The sequence below is a fragment of the Meleagris gallopavo genome, chromosome 4, assembly GCF_905368555.1.
Source record: "Meleagris gallopavo chromosome 4, MGAL_WU_HG_1.1, whole genome shotgun sequence".
NCBI classification, from domain to species: domain Eukaryota; kingdom Metazoa; phylum Chordata; class Aves; order Galliformes; family Phasianidae; genus Meleagris; species Meleagris gallopavo.
In genome coordinates this window covers 54,618,999-54,642,653 of record NC_139407.1, presented here as the reverse complement: position 1 = coordinate 54,642,653, position 23,655 = coordinate 54,618,999, and the positions used below count along the sequence as shown (strand labels likewise).

Genomic DNA, 23,655 nt, shown 5'->3' with positions numbered 1-23,655 from the left:
CTGAAGCTCACAAGAGTTATTCAAAAAGAGACAAAATCAGTATGTGAGAAAGGGGAACGTGGGCACTTTGCCTTTTGCTTTTGTTTGCAATATTAAGACAGTCAGAAAAAGATATTTTAGCAGACTTGCACATAACACACTTATCTAACATGTAGCTTACTCAACTGTTTGAGTTGCCACAAGTTTCTTCCTATTTTGAGATTATTTCAATTTAACAGACATTGTGTTTACCAGGGACACTATTTTATAACAAGTATGAAAATCATTCTGGATATTAGTAATCATTTCCAACTACATATCATTATTCACGGAAATCACAGAAGTCACAGAATGGCCTGGGTTGAAAGGGACCTCAAGGATCATGAATCTCCAACCCTCCTGCCACATTATCATAGCAAAGAAACTGCTGTTCACCAACTGCTGCTTTTTGGCTAAGTGCTGTACTGACTGACTGCTGCTGAAGCTTGAAATGCCAGTAATTATGCAACAAAAGTGAAGTGCCAGTTTAGACTGAGAAGTCAGTGTTGTCCAAAGGCACCTGGAAGAATGGAGAAGCTATGGAATGGGAAACTGACTTAAAACCAGGTAGGCTGAGCGTGATGTTATTTTATATAAGGTTTAAATAACAAGATGTGAGCTGAATAACACCTGAAAACATGCTATATATATATAAAATGAATAACATGAATACATGAAAACATGCTGTAGCAAAGTACAACGGAGCTTTTAAAAATCTCTTTTGAGAATGTATGAAAAAACATTGCTGAAGGAATCCAGAATATTAGGTCTGGAAGTTATAGAGGATAATCATCTGTTTCTATGTAAAAATGTGCAAAGATGAGCATGATAACTTATCAGTCAAAATTTAATAACTTGTATAGACCTAAAATTTGGCCTCTGGAATAGACGCAATTATTCCTCCTGTTTTCACCTGAATTCCTCCATTGGCTTTTAATATAAGTTCTATTGGGACTATGCTTAATGGAAGTAAAACCTTCTAGCCAGTACCAAATCTCACAGTAACTGCTTGAGAATTCATTAGAATAGTTTGAAGGCACTTTTTTTCTGCCAGGAAACTGCATTTCAAACAATAAGTGTGTTTCCTTTAGGAATTGTTAATGTTCTAAATATATATCCTGAAATACTCATTGTTTTAAAATAATATTGCCTGTTCATATTTTGTTTGGTTGGTCTTTATAGCAGCCAATCTTCAAAGCTTTGGTAAATTATTCCTTTGCTGAGCACTCCTAATCTGGAGGTTGGGGATTACTTTCAATGTTTTTTGAGCTTTCAAAATTTCAGTATGCTAAACTATAAATCTGCTTTTCATTTTCCAGATGCTCTCATAGGATATAAAATTCCTGCATCACAATGGAGAGGTAAATCTAGCTTAAAAAGCCCATGAATAATGCAAGCTCTACCCTAATGCTATTTAAAAACATCCTTTATCAGAGAACAATTTTGACCAACACTCTGATTTATAGTATAACACCTGAGGATCAAGCATCAGTTACAGTGTATAATAAACCTCCAATACACTTCCTCTTTACCTTAGATAGCTCATCAAATATTTAAAAAACAACAATAACCAAAAAATGTGACAAATTATCCTATTTCTAGTTCACCTGTGGCAATACTACTCAAAATTGATCAAAAATACTTTCATGCAATTGAAGATAATCAAAGCATGACCATCTTTGTTAGCTGTTTCTCTAAATTGGATGTAGAAATATAATAGAGAATTTTGAGATCCAGAGAGAAAATGAAGTTTTCAGCCTGACACAGTTACAAGTACAGAGTTCATATTCTCAAAATGAATTAGAAAATTATACATAGGCATATTCCCTAAATCACTACAGTAATTATTGTGACCTAGAACAACTGCCTTCATTTTAAAGTATTTTTAGTTATGAACTGATCAACTGCAGAGGCTTGGGATTGAAACTGGAGCAATGCTTCTCCACATTTCTAATGCAATGGAGGTGCTCTTCCAAAGTTCTGGAAGGAAGTCTCTGTGTGAGAATGTGTCAGGACTGAAGACCTACTTCAGTCTTTGTCTCTAGGGCTTGTTATCCTTCTAGCACCTTACAAATCCTTTAGCTATTCCGTGAACCTCACTCAGTTATAGGATTGAATTACTGTTAGGTTGTAATCCAGTTTTATAAATCAAAACACAAAAAGTGGTACTTCTCTGTGGGTATTGAGTTTACTTTTCTGCAATTAATGTGAACGCTTAAGCCAAGTGATTTTCTAAGACATGAATGAGCTCTTTAGTAAAAGCCTTCAAGAGTTACAGTTTTTGTTGTTGTTTTTTGCAGTTCAATATCCCATTCTATTTTGTTGTTGTTGTTGTTGATACATGATACATTTGTCTACTAAAGACAGATGTGTTCCTGTCTGTCCTCATGAGGAAGGGCCTCTTTTTAAATCTGTACACTATGAAAAAACATCTAAAACATGTAAAAGGGTCATTACCAAAGAACTAGTGACTCACAGCAATATCTCACACGTAACTCATGCCCATAATCTTGTCTTCATACTACATATATAAGTAACACTTTGTTATACAAATCAAATTCCTACTCTCACGGCTTTCTATTCCAGCCTGAAATAGGTTTTCTCCTTCTTTTTACTGTACTACCTACTTTAATATTGCAGAGATTTTATGTGCTTCATGCATGTCACTGAAAAGCTTCCCTCTCACTAAACCACATACTCAGAGCAAATCCGTTCTTTAACAGTCAGGTATAAAGCACAATACAAAGTACAGGGAATCTAGACTCTGCACATAGCCCACGAAAACCCATAAGACAGACAAAGAAAAATCTTTTTTTTTTTCTTTTTTTTTTTTTTTTAAGGAGATAAGTGTAATAGATGTAACAGAAATGACACTAATACAGAATGTTACTGATTGCTTCTTTGCTGAGTAGGAATTAGTATGTCAAACATTGGGAAGCAAAGGTTAAGTTCTCTGTACTTTGAAAGGGATCTTCATGAATCATAACTTCTTGTGTCTTATATATACACAAGAACATTACATCACACTCCAATTGTCTGCTGTGCCCAACTTCTCATAGCAGGGATTGCAGAAATAAGTACACTGGAAAATCAGGTCAGTAGGAACCTGTCACTCAACAGAAATATTAATAAAGGCAGTGATGATCTCAAAATGAAACACAGAAGAAGACAAAATAAAAGGAAATAAATGCAGCTAAGTCAAAAAAGTCCAAAATGGTGCAAATAATTGCACACAAAGCTTCATAAAGAACGCAAGACACACAGTATTAGCAATTTTCTTCTGGGACGAAGGTATAGAATGGCAATCTGCCTTTTCTTGTTCTGTTTCTACAATGCTCTGGAACCCATCCTCAGCACTATATTAACATTTATTTGAGTCCTATTCATTTTTATTTCTGTACTAACATAAACCTAAGCCATAACCAAAAGCCATTGAAAAAATATAATGCTGTTGATCCAAAAGTAAAGAACAACGTTGGCATGAGATACGAAGCAGGCAAATTAGAAATTAAGTTTTTTGTTAACAAAGACAGCACAATAATGAAATTGCTCATAAATAAAGAAAGAAATGACTGAGATAATTTAAAGGAAGAGCTCATATATTTGCGAAGAAATTAAAATGCAAGTTCTGAAGTGGCCAGAGAAAGTCATGGCTGTGAATCTACAAAAATCTCTTCCACAAGTGCCAGCGATCAAAGGAAAGATCAATAAGGTGAACTATAGATTCCAGTGGACTGGGAGAGTTAAGAGGACATCTGATATCTTCACATTTAAAAGAGGGGATCTGAATCAATAGTTTTAGATAGAAATGGAAAGCTGAAATCTGTGGTAGAAGGCTGAAGGAAATTGCCAGAAGTGGAGGGAGAGACAAGGTTTTACCAAAGACTTTATGTCAGATTTTAATTCATGGAGTTACACTGAAGGATCAGATTAACTAATGCTCAAAGAGATTTAACAAGTCTGAAAAGTAGAAGTGACCTGCAAATCATCAAAGAGAACAGTCTGAAATTTTCAAAGAATATATTTCTGATAGGCATCTGAACAGAGTTTTCAAAAGAAAAAAAAAAAAAAAGCTACTAAAATATTGATATCAAAGTGCAATTTTTATCTTTTTAAAACTTCATATTTCTGTATAAAAGAGGACTTGTGTAAAGGATAGGATATGTATGATAAGATCTGTCACTATTTTGGTAATGTATTTTGAAATACGTAATCAATTTTCTAGAGTAATGGGTTGTCCTTTTAGCAAGGTATGCTGAAAACTCCTAATAATACTCAGAAATGAACACAGCTATAAATTATCTATAATAAATTTAGGGTGGAATCTAAGTAGGTAACAATTATTCAGAAGCAAAGGGGTTTTCTTTAAAAATGTTAAGTGTAGCAAAAAGAGAACCAGTCTGGCACTTACAGCACTGCTTTTTGTTCTGCTTCCATTGCAGAAGTGTTCTTTGTCTAACCAGAACAGAAAGCTCCTATCTGGAAAAGAGAACTCCTTTCTTATGACTGAATGAAATCTTCAGAATTTATAAGTCTGAAAAGGATCTCATAGATGTTCCATCTTCATATTTTCATCTATTATTCATTTATTTATTCTTTTAACAAGTAAATACCAGTATTTACTGACTGGAGCTGTGATACAGAATTAGATGGCCAAGCGATATGTCTGTAGTATGTTTATGTTTTCTTCAGGCATTTTTGCCTTTTATCTACAACTCAGAAAAAAGAAACGTTTCACTCATATATTCCTATCTCATGAATTTCCAAGTAAATGTGGATCATCACATACTATTAAGGAAAGGAAGGTTTTCTTAATGCTTTTTAAGATTAAAATATGATATTCAAAGGATGAGTTAAAAAATTAAAAAATAATAGGTGATCTACAATCTGGGCCTTCAAGCTGCCTATAGCAATTCTGATGCAATTAAATGGGAACAAAAAAGACAAAGTGATGAGACATTCACCTCTTTGAAGAATCTGCAGTGGAAGATGCCAGAACTGCTTCAGGCATTGCCAAATATGAGATTAGCAGCATCTGATTCCAAAAATGGTCCTCAGCTGTTGAGAACTAAAAAATGGTGTGCACATGACCTTTCCCGTTCCCACCAGATGGAACCGTGCTTAATCAAATTTGTTTATTTGTTTAAATATTTTTAGTATGCAAGTACGTTCAATGGAGAAAAGCTGTTAGCACAGACTGACATGACATCCAGTATACTGTTCTGAGGTTGTGACAGTATCACGAATATTAGTGACATTTTCATAGACTAGAATGAGAAATGTCTATTATTTTTAGTTCTAGTTAAACTTCTGTTAAACTTCAACATTTACATTTCTACCCATTCTTTTATTTGTTTCTGTATTTACAGAATTATGATCATTGTCATTAAGCCTTTTAATGCAACCAAATGCTGCAAGTAATTTTTATGATTGAGAATTTCTTCTAACCCTCCCCAAGTAATGGTTCATTGCACTGAAACAAAAAGTTTTGAAGTAAGAAGAGGTAGAGTAGAAAAAAAATATATCTTCAGAGTTCACGACATAATAGAATTCTTGCTTCAGAAAGACCTATTAATCTCATACATTTTTCACAGGTGATATTACTTATTTCTATGCCCTTCTGAGGCTACAGAAGTGATTCACAAGACACTCACCAGTCATTCTGCATTCTCTTTCCTTGCTCCCTAGTCCAATAGAACACAGCTGAATCAGGGATCATTTCTGTACCAGCAACAGCACGAAACCATCCCAAAATAATACTACCACATAATTTGATTTTCACTGTGGCAGAGTGACTCTGACCCTACATTTTAATACAGCACAATTTTAACATGGTTTGTTGGAGGCCCATAAATTTCCACAGCAATCCAGCCACTACCTCATCTCTAACAGTGCCAAGCGTTCAGAGGTCTGCAGGATTTATTAATGCTTTTCAACTCAGAAACAGAATGTACAGTTTGCAGTGCAAAGGCTTTCAGCTTCCACGAAACAACAGCAGTATCCATGTATCACTCTGTTGTAATTGTTGGAAAAGGCTGATGTTATAATGATGACTAATGCTTGTTTCTGGGTACATTGAAAGCAGCATAGACCTAGTTTAAACAAGAGGCTTTAATTATCAATGTGTCCTGCAAACTTCTCCAGTTTCTTGTACAATACAGTGACGCCACATACTAGGGACAAGAAGTCTTTAGGAGTTGTTTATTTTCACTGGCGTTCACTTCATACTTGTCATCATATCATTGATCACTGTCAAGATAAACCCAAGACAACACTATAAATTAGGTCTAAAGGCTAGCCATAGATTTGACACTGCCAAGCTCTAATTACTTTAACACTACTCTATATTTAAACATACTAAGTTAGAATAGTTAATTCATCTGATTCTTAAGTGACTTTAATGGAAATAATTGCCTTTTAACTTAGGCATTTATGTAATTATTTTCCTGGAGAGAAGAAATATGTCTACCTGAAACACCAATTTCTTTAGAATGCGAAGGGTCAGCTGAAGAGTTTCAAGCCCATAGCAAGGATCAGTCATATTTGAGGCATGTTATTGCTCGCATTTACTCTACAAAAAGCACATTTTATGAGTTTTGAGAACAGGCAATGCTACGGACTTATCTTGCAGTAAAAGTTTAAGCACAATATTTTTATGGTAACCACATGTACTTTCTTGTTTGGCTTATTCTGGTCTCAACTAAAATGCCATTTTAAGACTTCCAATCTTCACTCTGATCAATGTTTTTGATGTAGGCATAAAAAATGAAACTGGAAAATAAGACATTAAACTCTCTACATCACTCTTTAACTAACACTTTCTCCATTTTTAACTCTAGTTGCAACCACAACAGACATTTGTTCAGATCAAGTTCATGAGGCTCAGAGCTTAGCATAAACCCTATCTGAGGTGGTAATCTTTACTTAGACCGATCCCTGTAACATATACAAATGTATTTAGAAATACTACAGTACCACTTTTTCCTTATAATCAGGAAATTCATGAGCACAAAAGACAGGAAAGCCATTAAAAATATGCATGACAGTGATCATGTATATGTTTACAAAAAGGAATCTAAATGCAAGATTTACAAGTTATTATGATCTTATACTCTAAATCTTGATATAAAAAAGCTTCAGTAAGTAAGGCTTGGAGTTTTGGCTGCAAATTCCAAAGCTTAGTTGACCCCAATTGAGGGTAACTGATTTCTCTCTCAAATAGATGAGTTTTCCCAGGGTCGCTGACAAATATGACTGATAAAATCTTCTTTTCGGAAAAGAATTGAAAGACTGACAATCAAGGTAAGTCCTACCTTGGCAACTTTAGCTAGAGTAACATCCAAGCTTGAAAAATGTATTTGCAGACTGCTTCAGAGGGAGAGTTAATATCCTTCTCTCTCTCAGCTTTCTGTGCAGCATTTTCACCATCTATCATAAAAATAAAGAAAAAACTAAAAAAATACTATTGATTCAAAAGGAAAACTTAGCCTCTTGCTGAATTAATCCATATTGTTTGGCTCTCCTTATTTCTGTAACGTATGCAATATTTTACTTCCCAATTTTCTGCTCTCTGTGTTACAAGTTTTGATACAAAACAGTTTAGCTAATATACTCCATTATCACTGTAATTTACGTAAGTGGATTATTTTTGCACTATTATTTTGCATATGACCATCTAACCATATAAACATACTGTGAATTTTCTTAAATAGCTTATTTTTTTAATGGGGAATGCTTTTAAATCAGAAATAAAGTTCCATCTGCCCCACCACCAGTATCAGTACTAAAAGCTGGATGCTTGTCCTTTTTACAGTAACTTTCCTGGTCCATTTTTGAAATGAGCAAAAGGTCCAATGTAACCTTAGGTTAGGGTTGTGTTTGTAATATGAATTGAGAGCAGAGAATGAAATGTAGACAGCAAGGAGGAGAGGCTGCCCACATTAAATGTTCCACAGACAAGAACTGGACTGGATGAAGTAGTAGTTTGAAAATCTCCAGTTAGAAGACAGTGGGAAAGCACTGAAAATACTATTAATGATCAATAGGAAACAGAATCTGGATTAGAAAATGTAAAAAATAAAATAAAATCCTGCAGGGGAGCACTGCTAGAAAGAAAGCAGCTTGGCAAGAACCTTCTGAAATACAGCTTATGCTGCTATGTAAAACATAAAACATGTAAAATCTCATTCTTGAGAAGTCTTAACCAATGTTCCTAGTAACTTTTTTGCCTTCCCATATTTCAGATTCTGATACAACTGAAATCTCCGCTACTCTGAAATGGGAACTGTTTCATACTGTTTTGTAACACCCTATCCAGCAGGATTTCACAGAATGGTTGAGGCTGGTGGGGACCTCTGGATCCCTCTGGTCCCACCCCTGCTCCAGCTTGATAACAGGGCACAGTACCCAGGCTCACACCCAGACAGCTTCTGTAGATCTCCAAGGAGGAGACTCCAGTCTCTAGGCAACCAGTGCAAGTGCTCCATCAGCTGCATGGCACAGAAGTGCTATCTGGTGTTCAGCAGCATTTCAAACTCCCATTCCATCGTTAGGTCTGATTTCTAAAAATATGCAGACAAGTGTGAAAATACCAATGTTAACTCAGCTGCACTTCAGGAGGATAATGCCAAAGGAATTGTAAAAGTCCAAATTATGTTTGCCTTATTGAAAATAATTGACAGGAGAATGGGAAATGATTAAAAGAGCTTAATGGGACAATGGCAGTAAGATCAGTTGAAACAGCTCAAATTCGTAACAAAGTCTGATGGAAAAATGAATAATGCTTTCCAGAGAGAGCATGGAGTAAGATTCAATTATATATCAGACTGGCTGGCTGCTCTCAGGAGATGTACAGGGTGACTTTTACTGTGGCAAAATGAGGATCCCCATGGCCCAACTCTGACAGACTGCAACCAGCTCATGAAAAATGAAACCAACACACAAGGAATAGAGTCTATTTGCTCATGCTGCTCTCTGAAAACTCTTCCACTGCTGTAATACAGGGTCAGGATGTCATCCAGTTTGTCCAAATCATGGAGAACGATAACTGACAGAGGTGATTCACCCATGGTGCTCCTGGCAGGGGGTGCTTAGCCACCCATAGGCTGAATGTCTGGGAGGCAGCCTCCATGTTCCATCTGTGGGAGCTCTGCAAAATCAATTACCTTTGCTAAGCTGTTTTTCTTTGCTAGACTGTGACCAAGGAAAGAGTAAAGGTTGCAGAAGAAGCCAAGAGGTGATTTTCCTACAAATTAATTGCCTAGCAAGGTAGATTTCTTCATAGCTATTAAAGTGGTCAGCCACTGTGACACAGCAGTCTGCCTAAGGAACAGGCTTAAGCCAAAGATGTCTTTCAATTACTATACATGTGCTAAAAACAACAACAAAAACAGATCAACAAAAACACCCCACTCCTCTCTTAAAAGAAAACAACAAATAAAACAAAAAAGCTTCCAAAAGGCACTTAAAAAGATTCATCTTCAGAATGCGATTTTGTAAATAGTAAAATCTGTGCATCATCTGAAAAGGAGTCTGAAAATCCTTTGACATTCAATTTATTTTTCTCCTCTCAAACAGGTGCTACATTATTAATAGGAACTATTAAGCTAACACTAGAGATTTTCCTCTGTAAAAAACAGGCAAGCGGGAGCTGACCTTTACATATCTGTGAAAAATAGTAATTTATTCATATTATTTGAAGATTATTATTTTGCAGATAGCAATAAGGACTTAGTCTGCATTTCTTGTTTGTTCTGAACTTCCAGTGACTTCAACAAAGAATATTATCATCAAGGGTTCTTCACAGAAAAATGAGAATGGGCAAAAATACAAGACAGATATCAAGTTTGAAAACATACTGAAAAACTTTACAACTATACTTCTTTCAGAAATATCTTTTGCACGCAATACCTATTCAGAAAACAAACAAACAAAAATCCCGCTTATGGTTTACTGCATTAATTTGAACATAAGAACTAAAATGCCTCAGTATGTATTAGCCTAATTTAAAGTAATACTGCAGAAGGAATAACGGCAGCTAGGTTTTTTAACTCAAAGTCCATTTGAATTACACTGTAAATATTATTCCTAAAATTCTGGGCTGTCTGAAATTTGCTTTGGTACAAAAATCATAGAATCCTTAGAGTTGGAAGGAACTAGTCCAACTCCCCTGCAATGAACAGGGACACCACAGCTAGATCAGGTTGCCCAGGGCCTGATCCAGCATCACCTTCAAAGTCTCCAGGGACAGGGCATCCACCACATTACTGGGTAACCTGCTCCAGTTCACTCACTAGAAAAGACATTTTCCTTTTATCCAATCTTAATTTCACCTCTTTTAGTTTGAAACCATTTCCCCTTGTCGTATCACACCAGACCCTGCTCAAGAGCCTGCCTCCTTTCTTACAGCCCCTCTGTAGATACAAAAAGGCCTCTATCAGGTCACCATGGAACCTTTTCTTTTCTGGGATGAACAGCTCCAGCTCTCTCAGCTTGTCTTTATAGGAGAGGTCTTCCACTCCTTGCAACATTTTTGTGGCCATCCTCTGGACTCCAACAGGTCCATATCTCTCCTCAGTACATGAGGACTCCACATCTGGAAGCAGTGCTCCAGGGACGGCCTCACCAGCTCAGAGTAGAGGGGCAGGATCACCATTCTCACCTTCCTGGCCACATTTACTTTGACGCAGTCCAAGGTATAACTGACTTTCTGTGTCATGTGGGCACATCACTGGCTCTTGTCCAGCTTACCATCCACCAGTACCCCAAAGTCTTTTTTGGCAGGGCTATGCTCAATCCTTCCATTCCCAGCTTGTATTGGTAGTGGATGTTGCCTTGACCCAGGTGCAAGATAATGCACTTAGATTTGCTGAACCTCATGAAGTTCACCTAAGCCCATTTCTCAAGCCTATCTAGGTCCCTCTGGATGGCATCCCATCCCTCAGGTTTGGTGACCACACCTCACAGCTTGGTGTCATCAGCAAACTTGCTGAGGGTACACTTGACCCCACTGCCAATGTCAGTGATGAAGATACTAAAGAGTACCAGTCCCAGCACTGTTCCCTGGGGGACACCATTCATCACTGATCCATGCTGTTGTACATTAAATAGGTTGCTGTGAAAGTAATGCTTTCTATTTATTTTTCATAATTATTCCTATTTATTTCCATAAAGTAAGCGTAATAACACCAGTTGACAGAGCAAATTCTCAGCTACAAAACACTATATTTCAATGTACTCACCAGCATTAACTATGCATTTTCATCAGCAATGACCAAGAGCCTGCATGCTATGCTCATAAAAACCTGCACCAGTAGAGGGGACCCGCTGTTCCACAACTACTATGACAGCATTGTTACTAGGACAGTGTTGCCCCCACAGCCCTCTTTCATCAGCCCAAACAAATGGAACTCAGAAGGCTCCAAATCTGAACTGAGTGGTAGATTCTGTAGGACAGGCCAGCAAAGATTGGCAGTGTGCTCCACAGTCTTCAAACTGGTATGAAGCCTGGCATTATCATGGTTCAAGAGAGAAGTTGTTTTCTTCTTTGGTCTAACTCTAGAACTTCAAGCCTTCAGCTTAGTCAGCACTGCAGTACAGCTGTCAGAGCTGATGATTTGTCTGAGTTCCAGGAAATCCAGAAAGATCACCCCTTTCCTATCCCAAAAGACAGTGCACATCCCTTTACCTGTGTCTTGAATTTTTTCTTCATTGGGAATTCACATGTTGCCATTTCATAAACTGCCATTTTGACTCTGGCTCATAGCAGTCATACATTTCAGCAGTGCTGAAATGTACCAGCCACTGCTTCACTGTGGTCTAATCCTCTGTTTGGTCTCCATTAAAAGGAGACCATCGATGAAGGCCACTAGGTGCTATTTTTTCAGCATGGAGGAATTCAATGACACACCTCTGCTTCATATACACTTCCATGTCAGACTGTCCCTCTATCATATGGCAACAAAATTTAACAGAATATTGGCAGAAAGGTTCAGCCACTAACGCCATACCACCAACATCTGCCTCTGACGTTATGGGACCACATAATAAAATAGGAGGCACTACTTTCAGAGCAGCCCTTGTATTTTAAATGTAGATAATATATAGGGATGTGAGAGTAGAGAGGATTCTTGTCTTCAAACCACCAAATCATGGGCACTGTCTTACTCCAGCTAACTGGTAGGTGGTCTGCTTATCCTTTGGAGCCACTATTCTGGGGTAACATACAACTTTAAATAGGTACTGTGATGCCTTATATGTTGAGACAGTGTATAGCTATAGGAAAGTAAGGCAGTGCTTTATATTACATAATGCTTAAAAAAACTAGAAAAGCCTAATATTGGAACAAATTGTACTTTTTCAGTTAGCTTTGATAGTAACCTTTATTCTTCAAATCATTGAACTAGTTTAATCCTAGAAGGTTATTAAGTTGTTTTTTTCCTCCTTTTTATATGATACTTTCCCATTAGAGTCCCCAGTGATGTTTGTGGGCTAATATTTTGTTGGTGATGTTATCTCCTTTCTAGCTAACATTTACAATACTTAGATAATTCATATTCATGGATGCTTTTCTGATTCTTTATTACAACTTACAACAACACTATAAAGCACTAATGAAGGGTTCTGCAAGCAATACTGAGATTGTTTTGACTTAACTCCACTTGTCTTCAGCCTCCAGCTTTTAAAATAGATTGATATTGTGCATATGTATGGGACTGTCATGTGATGTCTACGGCACACATGTTCTTTCTGTCTCACTTTTCTCGTTTAAGGCCAGTACACTTTCATTTTGTCCCACACCTATTTCATTATCCAATACTTATCATACAGATTTTATCATTTTGAAGAATCACTTCAATTAATCTCAGTCCAACCTTCTCATGAATATCACCCTTCTAGGTCACAAACATGTGAGCTCATTTCTTCTGTTTACTAGTATCCTACTGTTTTTAAGAAGATAAGGAAACAAATTACACACATATTTGCATTTAAAATTGTGGCTATTTATTGATTAAATTAAAACACTACTATCATGACATTGTGAAATGTAGGTTTTTTTTATAGCTCCAGTAAAACAACTTTTAACAGTACATAGCTGTACATAGAAGACAAGAAAAAAGGTGTCACTAAGAAGCTCAGAGGCTGGCCCTGTCCTCCTCAATTGACAAAGATGGGTTTTCTGAGAACTGCTGGGTGACAGCTGTGGTGATCAAAGAAAAATGTACCTAAGCTTTCAATTCTAATTTTACAATAGCCCATTCAGAGTTACTGACTATCTCCTATGCTGCTGTTGAATGAGCAATACCTGACTGGTGTAAAATACATAAAGAAATAACAGACGTTAAATGAATATAATTATTGAAGATTTATCGTCAGTTGGCCTTCCACAAAACAAGATACAGCAGTTGATACCTAGCTGAAATTGTGATCACATTCTGATATTTTTAGGGAGTTAAATTTGCAACTAAAATAAGTTACCTCCAGAAATCAATAGTTTCTTAGAAAATCCCAACATCTATAGAAAGAACAGAACAATAGTGGCACAGAAAGTAAATATGCAGTATATTTCCAGTCTTCATTGGTCACATTCTATGCCACCCTGACTCTACTGAAATATTAATTTACATTATTCAGGCAGTTGATGGACATGAAATTTAAAGATGTGGTAGTTCAAGGAGGATAAATGATTTTCTAAAGCATACTAGCCAGAAGGTCATATTAATAATCATGAATCTACTATATATTACTGAGGTAAGTTTTCCATTGTTATCATAAAGCTGTGCTTCAGAAATGGAACGTTTAACTGAGAAAAAGCCACATGAGAGGAATCACACACAGCTGCAAGAAAAATCAGAGTGTGATTCAGGTCTATGTAGATATGAAGTAGAAACACTGCAGAAATGCAACTCATGTTTTACTCTTAAGTCTTAAACAACTCTCCTGTGAACTATTTATGATGTCTAGAGGACAAATCAACATAATAGAAATACACTTAGGTCAGAAACATAAACATTTCAAGTGCATGCTCTTAGTTTCTTCCTCTATTTCCCAGTATTTTTGCAAGTTTGTGGAACATAAAGAATCAAAGGTAAAATAATAATCAAATCTTAAGCAAATATTAAATAAGTGAAAAAGAAAATAAATCCAATGAAACAACTATATTCTGTCAATACACATTCTGGATTTCTGAATTTTAGTTGTGTGAAGAGTTGTCATTTTAATTCCACAATCACTAGAGAAAAATAAAGAACACCCAATTTCTCATGAACTTATTCTTCCTTCCCCCTTTTTCACAACGAGCCAGAAGGACCTGCAGAAAAAATCGTCTCTCAATATATATATTTTTTAAGAACTAAGTTTCCAACACAGAGAAGTATTTCACAAGAAGACTACAAATGAAAAGAAAAAAGAAACAGTAGAGAATGTGAATGATATTGCTTACAATATCCAAGTTGAGACAGTGCTCATTTTTCATTCATATTTAGAATTACATTATCTTAGGTATTCTGAAATACAGTTTAAAGCTCAAAGAATGCTCTAATTTAGGAATTCAATTATAATCGGATTAATGTACTAAAACTATAGTTAGGTATGTTTTTCACTCAGAAACATGCAACTGTGCAGTACAGAAATACTACACTGTGAATCAGTTGGTGTTAAATAACACTTCTTACCGCCTGCAGGGTAAGACTTGTATTTATTGAAGTAAGAATGAGAGAGATTATTCAAAAAGTAAAACTATAAAACCTCTTTTCTCAGTGTTGAATAGTTTTATGCAGTTTCCAGGCAGCTTCCTGACCATCTAAGTCCACTATATCCTGCTTTAGTCCAGCAGAACCCTGATCAATTAAGTATCTGCACATGCTTTAGTTCTGCCAGGATTCACTGAAGAGACTGATCATGTTTACAACTATTTAGAAGTTATAAAACCATCAAGAAATGAAAAGACTTTATGCTGAGGATAAATAGCATGCAAAAAAGCACTAACACCTAAGCCACATTTTCAAAGTTTGGGAAATAAATTAGGTCACACAGACCAAAACCCAGGGTCATGAATAAAGGTGGCTTGATTTTCAGAGAAGTTTCTTCTGAAATCTGCCACAATTCTTCTAGTTCAACACTGCATCGAAAATGATTCCATTATAGTGCCTCCGGGCCTGATTATGACCCATGTAAGAGGCAGAAAATCTCCACCTGACTTTGCATCTGGTAGCATGCACATGTTAGTTCATTTACCTCTTTCTATACTCAGGTGAGCAGAACCTGAGTCTCCAAGGAGCAGTTCTGTCCTGCTATTGTCTATTCAGGCAAGCATGGCATTGAATCTCTCCCTCCCATCAGATGCTGCTGATTAGGAATGTTCTGGAGAGTAAAGAAAAAGTGAGCTGCCATAAATATTGACCTGCTGCTACTTCTGAGCAGCAGAGAACTATAAATGAGACTGCAGCTCCCAGACCCACCTGTATTCTCACCATCTGCTTCCCAATCTGTACAAACAAAAGCAACCCCTGAACTGTATGGCCTTTGGGCAGGCACTCTGTAGCTTTTTTAAATAACAACCAATGGAATGGATGTGACTACAGCCTCCGGTTACACAAATAATGTGTAATTGCACAAATCAGTAAATTTCATAAAAGCAAAAAACTGGTACTAAGAATTTTATTTAATTATGACTTTTCAGACACTTCTATTCAAGCATTCACAAGATACTTGTTTAAGCTGGCACAGATGAAAGAGATCTGAACAAAAGTTTGGAATAACACTATTTTCAGAAATTCCATCTCCATTTGGAAAAAAAGCTAGAACCACAAGTTCATGATAATATATGGGTACAGAGTGAAGCATCCATTTATTGGTAGTATTTATATGAAAACAACCTATACTTTTGTGTTGACTGCTATATTTGAAATGTGCAATTGTTGCATAATATTCGAAAAGAATAAAGTGGTGGACATGTTCCATCTCTGAAGAAATCAGCTGGAATTTTATGTAGTCCAGTGCATTAGATTTGTTCATCTGAGAAAAAAAAAGCATGCAGAAAAGTTTGTCTGATGTATCTGAAGATCAGGGGCTGAATACAATCCCAAAACAATTATTCTGAGCTAATTGATTGGGCTCAGTTTAGTGATTCCAGTAATGAGAATGAAAAATTGCCCAGAGGAGGGAGAAATAACTGAAAACAAGATCTTTTTTTTCCCCCAGCAATATAAATTATATTATTAATTACTGAAATATAAGAGAAACAAGTATTCACATTGTGTCATTATTGAAATAAAACAAGGAAGATCTCATCCTTGTCGATTTTATGACTCCAAAAGTCTATCTGCAACATCAAATTATATTATATTCTCCATTAAGTTACTGTTTATTATTTATATTGCAATATTAAATTAGAATGGAATATATTTCCTATATTTCTTTGGGAAAAGAGAATCCTATAAAAATTCTGCAGTTTAATAACAGAATAATATATTGTGCTGAAATTAAATATCCATGTACCTTACAGATGTGTTGTATTAAAAGTATATGATGAGTGAGAGATGAAGAAATAGGGCCTGTAGTTTGAAATACAAGGAAATAAAAGGCAAAAAATATTTCTTACTGTTATTTGCAATTTATGAAATCCTGCAAATCTGTCTACTTTCATTTATTACACCGTAAAATGAAAACATTCTGAAGTTATTTGCCATATATATTTCACTACGTATGTGATATGTGTCACATGTACTACATACCTCACAAAGGAATCCATTATTCTATATAAACATGTAAGTATAAATAAATATATATTATTTGTAATAAATATGCTTAGAAAGAATAGGCAACATGAAACTCAGCTAAAGAAAAGATACAGGTGTTCAACAGGAGACGCTTACCATACTGAAGTAAAAATCTTACAGTAATTTATATTGGATCTACTTTTTATTAGAATCTGAGATATGACTACCTGCTTTCTCAACAACAAAATAGAAGTCATTAGTGGTAACGAATAAAGTGGGCTATTGGTTAATGTCAGCACTTTTCTGGTTGGATTCAGAAATGCTTATGTATAAAAGATCTCAAACAATTGAAGCTATTTGTAGCTATCAATACAATCAAATTTCAGACTTGGGCTCCAAGTTTTGAGAGTGTGATTACAAGAGATCTGCAGACATATGTCTCATATGACCTCACTACTCCAGCATCTGAAGCATCTTCTAATCTACTTACCCTCAGAACAGTTTGTGAGCTAACTAGTATAATTTCCACCATTTTCTAGACCCTAAAGTCACAAAGGAAGAGAATTATAATGAGAGTTCCCAAATGCCAAACCAGCTTTCTAACAATTTAGTGTCAATTCTTCTAATTATGTAACTGAAGGTGCTGATAATTGGTACCCATATGACAGAAAAATAACAAAGCATGTTATAAACAAGTCAAACTATTTAAGAAATACAGGGAAAAGCTGAACGTAGGTTATCTAAGGATAATGATCACTCCTGCTCTTGAGAAAAAGTAACAACAAAAAACAATGGAACACAACTGTAGATGTTTCAGTGTAAACAGTACCCCTGCCCGGTCACTTGCTGAAAGATTCAGTGACATTTCTCTTCAAGTGCAATATATTCTTCTGTTGCTATCTGAGGGAAGGATTCTTGTTAGTGCTTCAAAAAAATAACCTTGCAATACATATGCCAACCTAATAAATTTGACTTAGTTCAAATTCTATGATGATGTGCTGAATCTAGAACTTCATCTTCTACTGAGAAACAAAGATATCTAAAAAATTTGCAATACAGAGAAAAGGAAAGAATTAAAACCACTAGTACATATGTTAAATAATTTAGCTTTATTTTGCAGATACAGCCAGGATGAACCAGCAGTTTTGACACTGTGGATGTCTGCAGTCACCACTTAGTGATGTGCCCTCCATTAGATCACAGGGAAATACTATTTTTTTAAGTACAGAATGCTGCATTTCCTCTTCTTACACAGAAGTACATGCTTTAATGTAATATGTATGACTGTTTACTTTACTAATTATTCTTTTCTGCAAGCAGGGCAGGGAGTTGCCTTCTCCTTGCCTTGCAACTTATTTGCTTGGCAATAGATCACTGAGTAAACTAGACCTTATTATTCCCTTCTCAACCACTGCTTCTCTCCTCTAATTCCTCTCTCCCACTCTAAACCCAGCAGCTTTATCAGCAAGGAACAAACTATCTTTGGGAGCAACACAAAAGTCAACTGCTGCACTTCATCTTGACTTGACTCATTTCAGTGAACTTTGATCGATATCCCTCCTTCATACTTGAAGAGCCCTGCTGTCTGAACAATGCCTTGTTTAATTTGGTATCATTCAGTGCTTATATGCTTAGTGGGAGGCTGAAAATAAAATGCAGCAGGACATGGACAGATGTCTCTCAGAAATATTTAAGGTAAGTTTATTTAAATAAACATCTGAAAACCAGATAACTGCACATATGGAATCCATCTATCATTTAAAAGCAAGTATAAAATATGCAATCAGTCCAACAGCCTGCTATTTTAATATGGAAATATAAACTATTTAGTAATAAAATATTTTATAGGCAAATAATAATTTGATCAATAAAGACACACATACACACAGATATATATATATATATATTAAATAAAAAATACTATCTAAGAACTTGTCTGACTTTACATTATATAGCTGATTCTTTGGAATATCATAGCTCTTTAAAGTTACCAAAAAGTGCCAAAATTTGATACACAAAGACTTAATTTAATCTTATTTCTCTCTTCAACAAATGTACACAGATATATACAAATATACAATCAATCTACTGCTACGGTAGTTCAAAACATTCATAGACTACAGCCTTTAGATGGGCATATTACCTTTCTATAACTCAAAGAGTCTGGTATGTGCTTGTTAATGCTGCTACAGTAGCATGAACAAGTTATACAGCATGAGAGTCCAGATGACATGGCAAATTCAGCTTTATAACTGCTTTTACAATTTCTCTCAAAGACAATTCCATGAGAATATTTATTATGAGCTAAAATGCCTAATGAACAGTAAAATTATAGTATAATTGCTTGAAATTATGTTATCATTTTCTCATTACGTGGAACAGATTCAACTGTTTTGTAGACCTTGATGCTTCATTGAGATCTGCACATAACCCAGAGATATAAATATCTAAAAATTTAATTATCAGTGTTTTCACTGATACTAAAGATGAAAAAATTCTGGTTGAAAATTGTGTCAAAGATGGAGCAGATAATTTAAGATTTCAAGAGACCAAAGGCAAGGATATTATTCCTACATTAAAGCACAATTATGGATATATATTTTTTTTCATTCAGTCATTCTATCATTGCACATATTTAATCTGCTTCTTTAACGCTACATTAGACTATCATTATTTATGCCTGCAAACATCACATTCTAAAGTAAAGCCTTCCAGATTCTTAGCCCAAAGTACGTTAGCAATGCTTTTCTCTCCTCACCTTAACTCAGCTGACTGCATGTAGTTACGTTTCAGAAGCATATATTGTCACAGCAAATCTCTGTCATCATAAAATGAATGACTTTATGTGGAGCTATATTTTAAAACCAGCCTGAAGCAATGGCAGCATGCAGAGAGAAAATGAGTAACAGGGTATTCTGTAGGAAGTTCCTGGCATCCACTATTAGATGCAGTCTTTGCTACACATACTAAACATATTTTACTTGCTTCTCTTTGAGGTGTTTGTCTATGTTCTGGGAGAAAATACTTTCTTCCCTTTCCAATGACGTACATTTTTTAGCCAGCAGTGGTTCTTAAAGCTATTATGATTGAATACTGAGTGTTTTCTGGGCATTCTTTTCTTCATCTTCTGATTTCCTTTGTTGGTAAAGGATCTATTTGTTTTAGTAACTTATAACAGTGTGATGAAGGGCAGTGACAGTTCATGCATATAGTACACTCTGATAAGCCCTAGTCCTTTGCTTTTCTTCTCCAGGTATTAATTATATTCCAATTGTTTCTCAAATGTGTTTGCACTCAAAATAGGTATTCAGAATCTATGTGAACAATGATAGTAAAATGGTCCTGAGAAAGAGGCCTGATCAAGTCTGTAGGGAAAGGTGGTAAAAACCCAGATATCTCCTGAATGATTTTAAGATGAATACCCAGCATTCCTTGAATGAAAATTCAGAAGATGCTCAAAAGTAACCAGGTCTTTGCAGAGAGGAATACAAAGAGAAACTGCCCTAACTGCTTGAAAATAGTCAGTTTCTCAGGCTAAAGTGAGTGTCACTAAGAAAATCTTTTTGCAGAAAAATCAAGGCTGTGATCTCAAAAGGAGGACCCAGTAATTGAGAGGAATGGCCTTCCCAAAGCAGGGTGGCCAACAGGTGTCTTCCCTAAGACAGGATGAAGATGTACTGTGTGATTCTGTGCCACACAGCATTTCTAGTACAGTGGGGTAAGTGCACACTGAACAGATATGCTTTATCTACAGTCAAAAAAAATTGTAATACCTGATCCTTTCAGAAACACACATGTGAAGGTTACATAAGTCGTATTTACAGGGGACTGTTTACACCATGTATTTTTTGACATCTTTTAAAGCAAACCTTCCCACTTTTTACATGGTCAGTATCCAAACTTTGAACTGATCAGAGTTTTCAGATATTAATTTCACTGGAGAAGCTCATGCTCTGATAGTCATCCTCACACAGATTTAATAAAGAAATGCTTGGGAAGTAGTTGATAATAAAATCTCCAAAAGAAAAGGTCCCCCTTAAAACTTCTATTTCAGTCGTCCCACTTCACTCATAGTTTGGTAAGAACAAATCTATAGGCTGATGCATGACTTCTCTGTTTTTTCACAGGAAAAGGATAATTTTGCTCCTCTTCATTTATCAAATGAATTATATTTGTACATCTTACCATTGGTCGACATAGGAAAGTTAGTAAAACAGCTGCAAAGCAAAACAAAACCCTCAGTTTCAATACAATTATGTTATGATTATTTTTTTACTGTACAAGAACATGACAGCCTCAGTTAAGATGATACTTCCCAAATGCAATCATGCTCCCCAGTCTAGGAAAACCTAGTTTTTGAGGCAAACTGAAGTGAAAATAGAACATGTTCAACTACCCTGAGTAAGACGTAACAGTTTGTTACAAGGTTCAGTAAGTTTCAGCCTGCCCTGCACAGCCACCAGTTAATGGAAGATGCAAATTCAGATAATTTTTATCAGTCACATCTAAACAAAGTTATTTCACGTGAAAACTCACTTTCTTTTTTGAGACCTTTTTCATAGAAAAGCACAAAGGAATGGAGAATCATCTGTGGGCAGTATATCTTTCCCTATATCGTTCATTTACGACAAGGGGAGAGTAATGCTGAACTCGAGGCAATATTTTAAACCTTCCCGTTTTTGCTAAACTGTAAGGGTAGCTTACAACATGTTAACACAGATGGTTGCAGACAGACCTAAGCTTATCTTCCCTGTGCTTTGGGAGTCCAGAACAGATAGAAAAGAGGACACATTTCAGCATGTTAGTGTGACAGAACAAATCAGCTCAAATGCACTGACACAACTTCTGGACTTCTGCCTATCCAAAATAGAAAGAAAAATTGGTCTTTCTGTATCGTTCCATCTAAAAGACAGACAACTAACCTTACTTAAAGAATGTAACTCCCTCTCCTATTTCCAGATTCTAACCACAGCAATCCTCAGTTTACTCTCAAAACTGACTTTACAACCAAGTATGTTCCCTGATAACTGTAAGTGAATAGCACTTCTTATTGCATCACCAAAAGAGAAACTGAGTCTCAAGTAGTTCTACCAAGCCTTCATTCACTTGAAAGATGTATAAAGCTGTTGGCCATTCACACATCAAACATATACCTGAATAAGCACTTAAAAGATAACAGCAAGCTCTGAAAACAGAACTCAGTGGAAACAAAAGAGTGGGAATAGTAGGGTGTGGAATAGATTACAACGTTGGTTGGTTATGTTCACAAAATATTTCTATATGATGTGTTATACTTAAAAGCATAATGAATGCATAGTGAAGGAGGAAGCACAAAGTTTGTCTCATTAACAGCTTTGTTTACACAGCCCCCTGACACACATAACATTGCTAACAGTATTTATATAGTTTCCCAAATTGCTACCACATGACAAATATTCTCTGCACACAAATATAAATAAAATGAATTTTTCATTTTTCCAGTCTCTCCCCTCCAAGCTTCTGGAAGATTCATTCCCTCTGTCTGGTGCACTGATCCTCTGGTTCCACTTACGAACTCCTTACTGTGCGCCCCTTACAGCTGAATATCAAAGCAAAAACTCACCCAGCAGCAAAAGCTTCAGGCAAGGAAGATGGAGGGAAGATATTGATCAGCATCAAACCTCTTTCAAAGTAACAGAAGGAGAGGAAAAGGAGATTTTCACTCTCACAGTAAAAGTGGTATTAATTCAATTCAGTGCTTATAACTGAAGGAGATTGTTGGCACCAGTGAAATCAGCTTCCCTCTCATTCTGGTCTACCTTTTCTGATTATTGGAAAGTAGAAGAGGGATGAAGTAGCAGAAGATGTTCTCTAGATAAGAATAGAGGATCAAGTCAGATGCCCTGCCCCGTCAAACACTGAACACTGTAATAAAACTGTGCAGATTGCCTGGCTTCATCTAATGCTCCCATGGAGGAGTTTGGGCAGTCAAGCTCTTGATCACCATAACCCCTTTCCCTGCGTAAAGAGGATGGCTGTCCACTACAGCACATTGAGTGACAGCTGAAAACACTTTTGCAGGAGAGATATCTGAGGAAGAATCATAATAGGTAAAATATTTCCCATTGTTGAATTGAAGAAGAGTTTTTTTCCATGAGCATAATACTATTTTATCTTTTCTTTTTAAATATAAATCTGAAAGTGCTTACATAGAAAAAACAGTAGTTTGTACCACGCTGTAAATAACTATAAAAATAAACAATAAACAAGCTGCTGCAGTTTCCTATTCTGCTGGTAGAAACTTGGATAAAACATCGTCACAGCCTCAGTAAAATCTGTGGAGCATTAACATATTAGCAACTAAAGATTTGTCATTTATCTGTATTCCGTGCCCTTTATTGGCAAACATTGGGACTCTCTATCAGTGATATTTTTGACATAAGTCAATATATCTGAGTTATTAAGACAAGTACATTAAGATATAGGAAAGCCTACCTACAGAAGATTTGTTTCAGCCACTATGGGGTAGGTGGGGAGGGCTCAATGCCCATTTTGATTTCAAGATCAACCTTGACCATTCAATCATCTTTGCACATCAACAGCAAACCTGGCCTGGTCGGAACAACAAGCCACTTGTTCTGACCATCTTATAGACAATCCTTCGTCATCTGGGGCAGAATTCTTGTTTAATGGTAATGGCAGCACCCCAGCGTGGAAGAGTTAAATAGACCATATCAGCCTTAGGGGAACTAGAAATCCTCTGAGACAATGGAGCTATTCACGCTGAAGATGTTCTTAATATACCCACAGTACTTTGTAATATTTAATCTTTTCACATTTAGAGGGTTGTTTTATGATACTAGGTATATTTGAATGAAATTACTATATTATCATGTAAGGAAAAATGTAGATAATGGCCATATTAGCAGAGAAAGTTAGA

General features: G+C 36.0%; 1 protein-coding gene across 8 annotated transcripts in view; it reads right to left on the bottom strand.

The window, feature by feature from the left end:
* Positions 1-23,655, bottom strand: part of KCNIP4 (potassium voltage-gated channel interacting protein 4) — a 384,702-nt gene that overhangs the window by 66,384 nt on the left and 294,663 nt on the right. Inside the window, exon 1 of one of the 8 annotated variants that reach the window (XM_085223404.1) lies at positions 5,673-5,801. The exons of the other annotated variants lie outside the window; for them this stretch is intronic. Within the exon in view, the coding sequence (XP_085079530.1) occupies positions 5,673-5,679 (7 nt within the window). The 5' untranslated portion in view covers positions 5,680-5,801. Of the gene's footprint in view, positions 1-5,672; positions 5,802-23,655 lie in introns of those variants that run through there. 8 annotated transcript variants of the gene reach the window in all.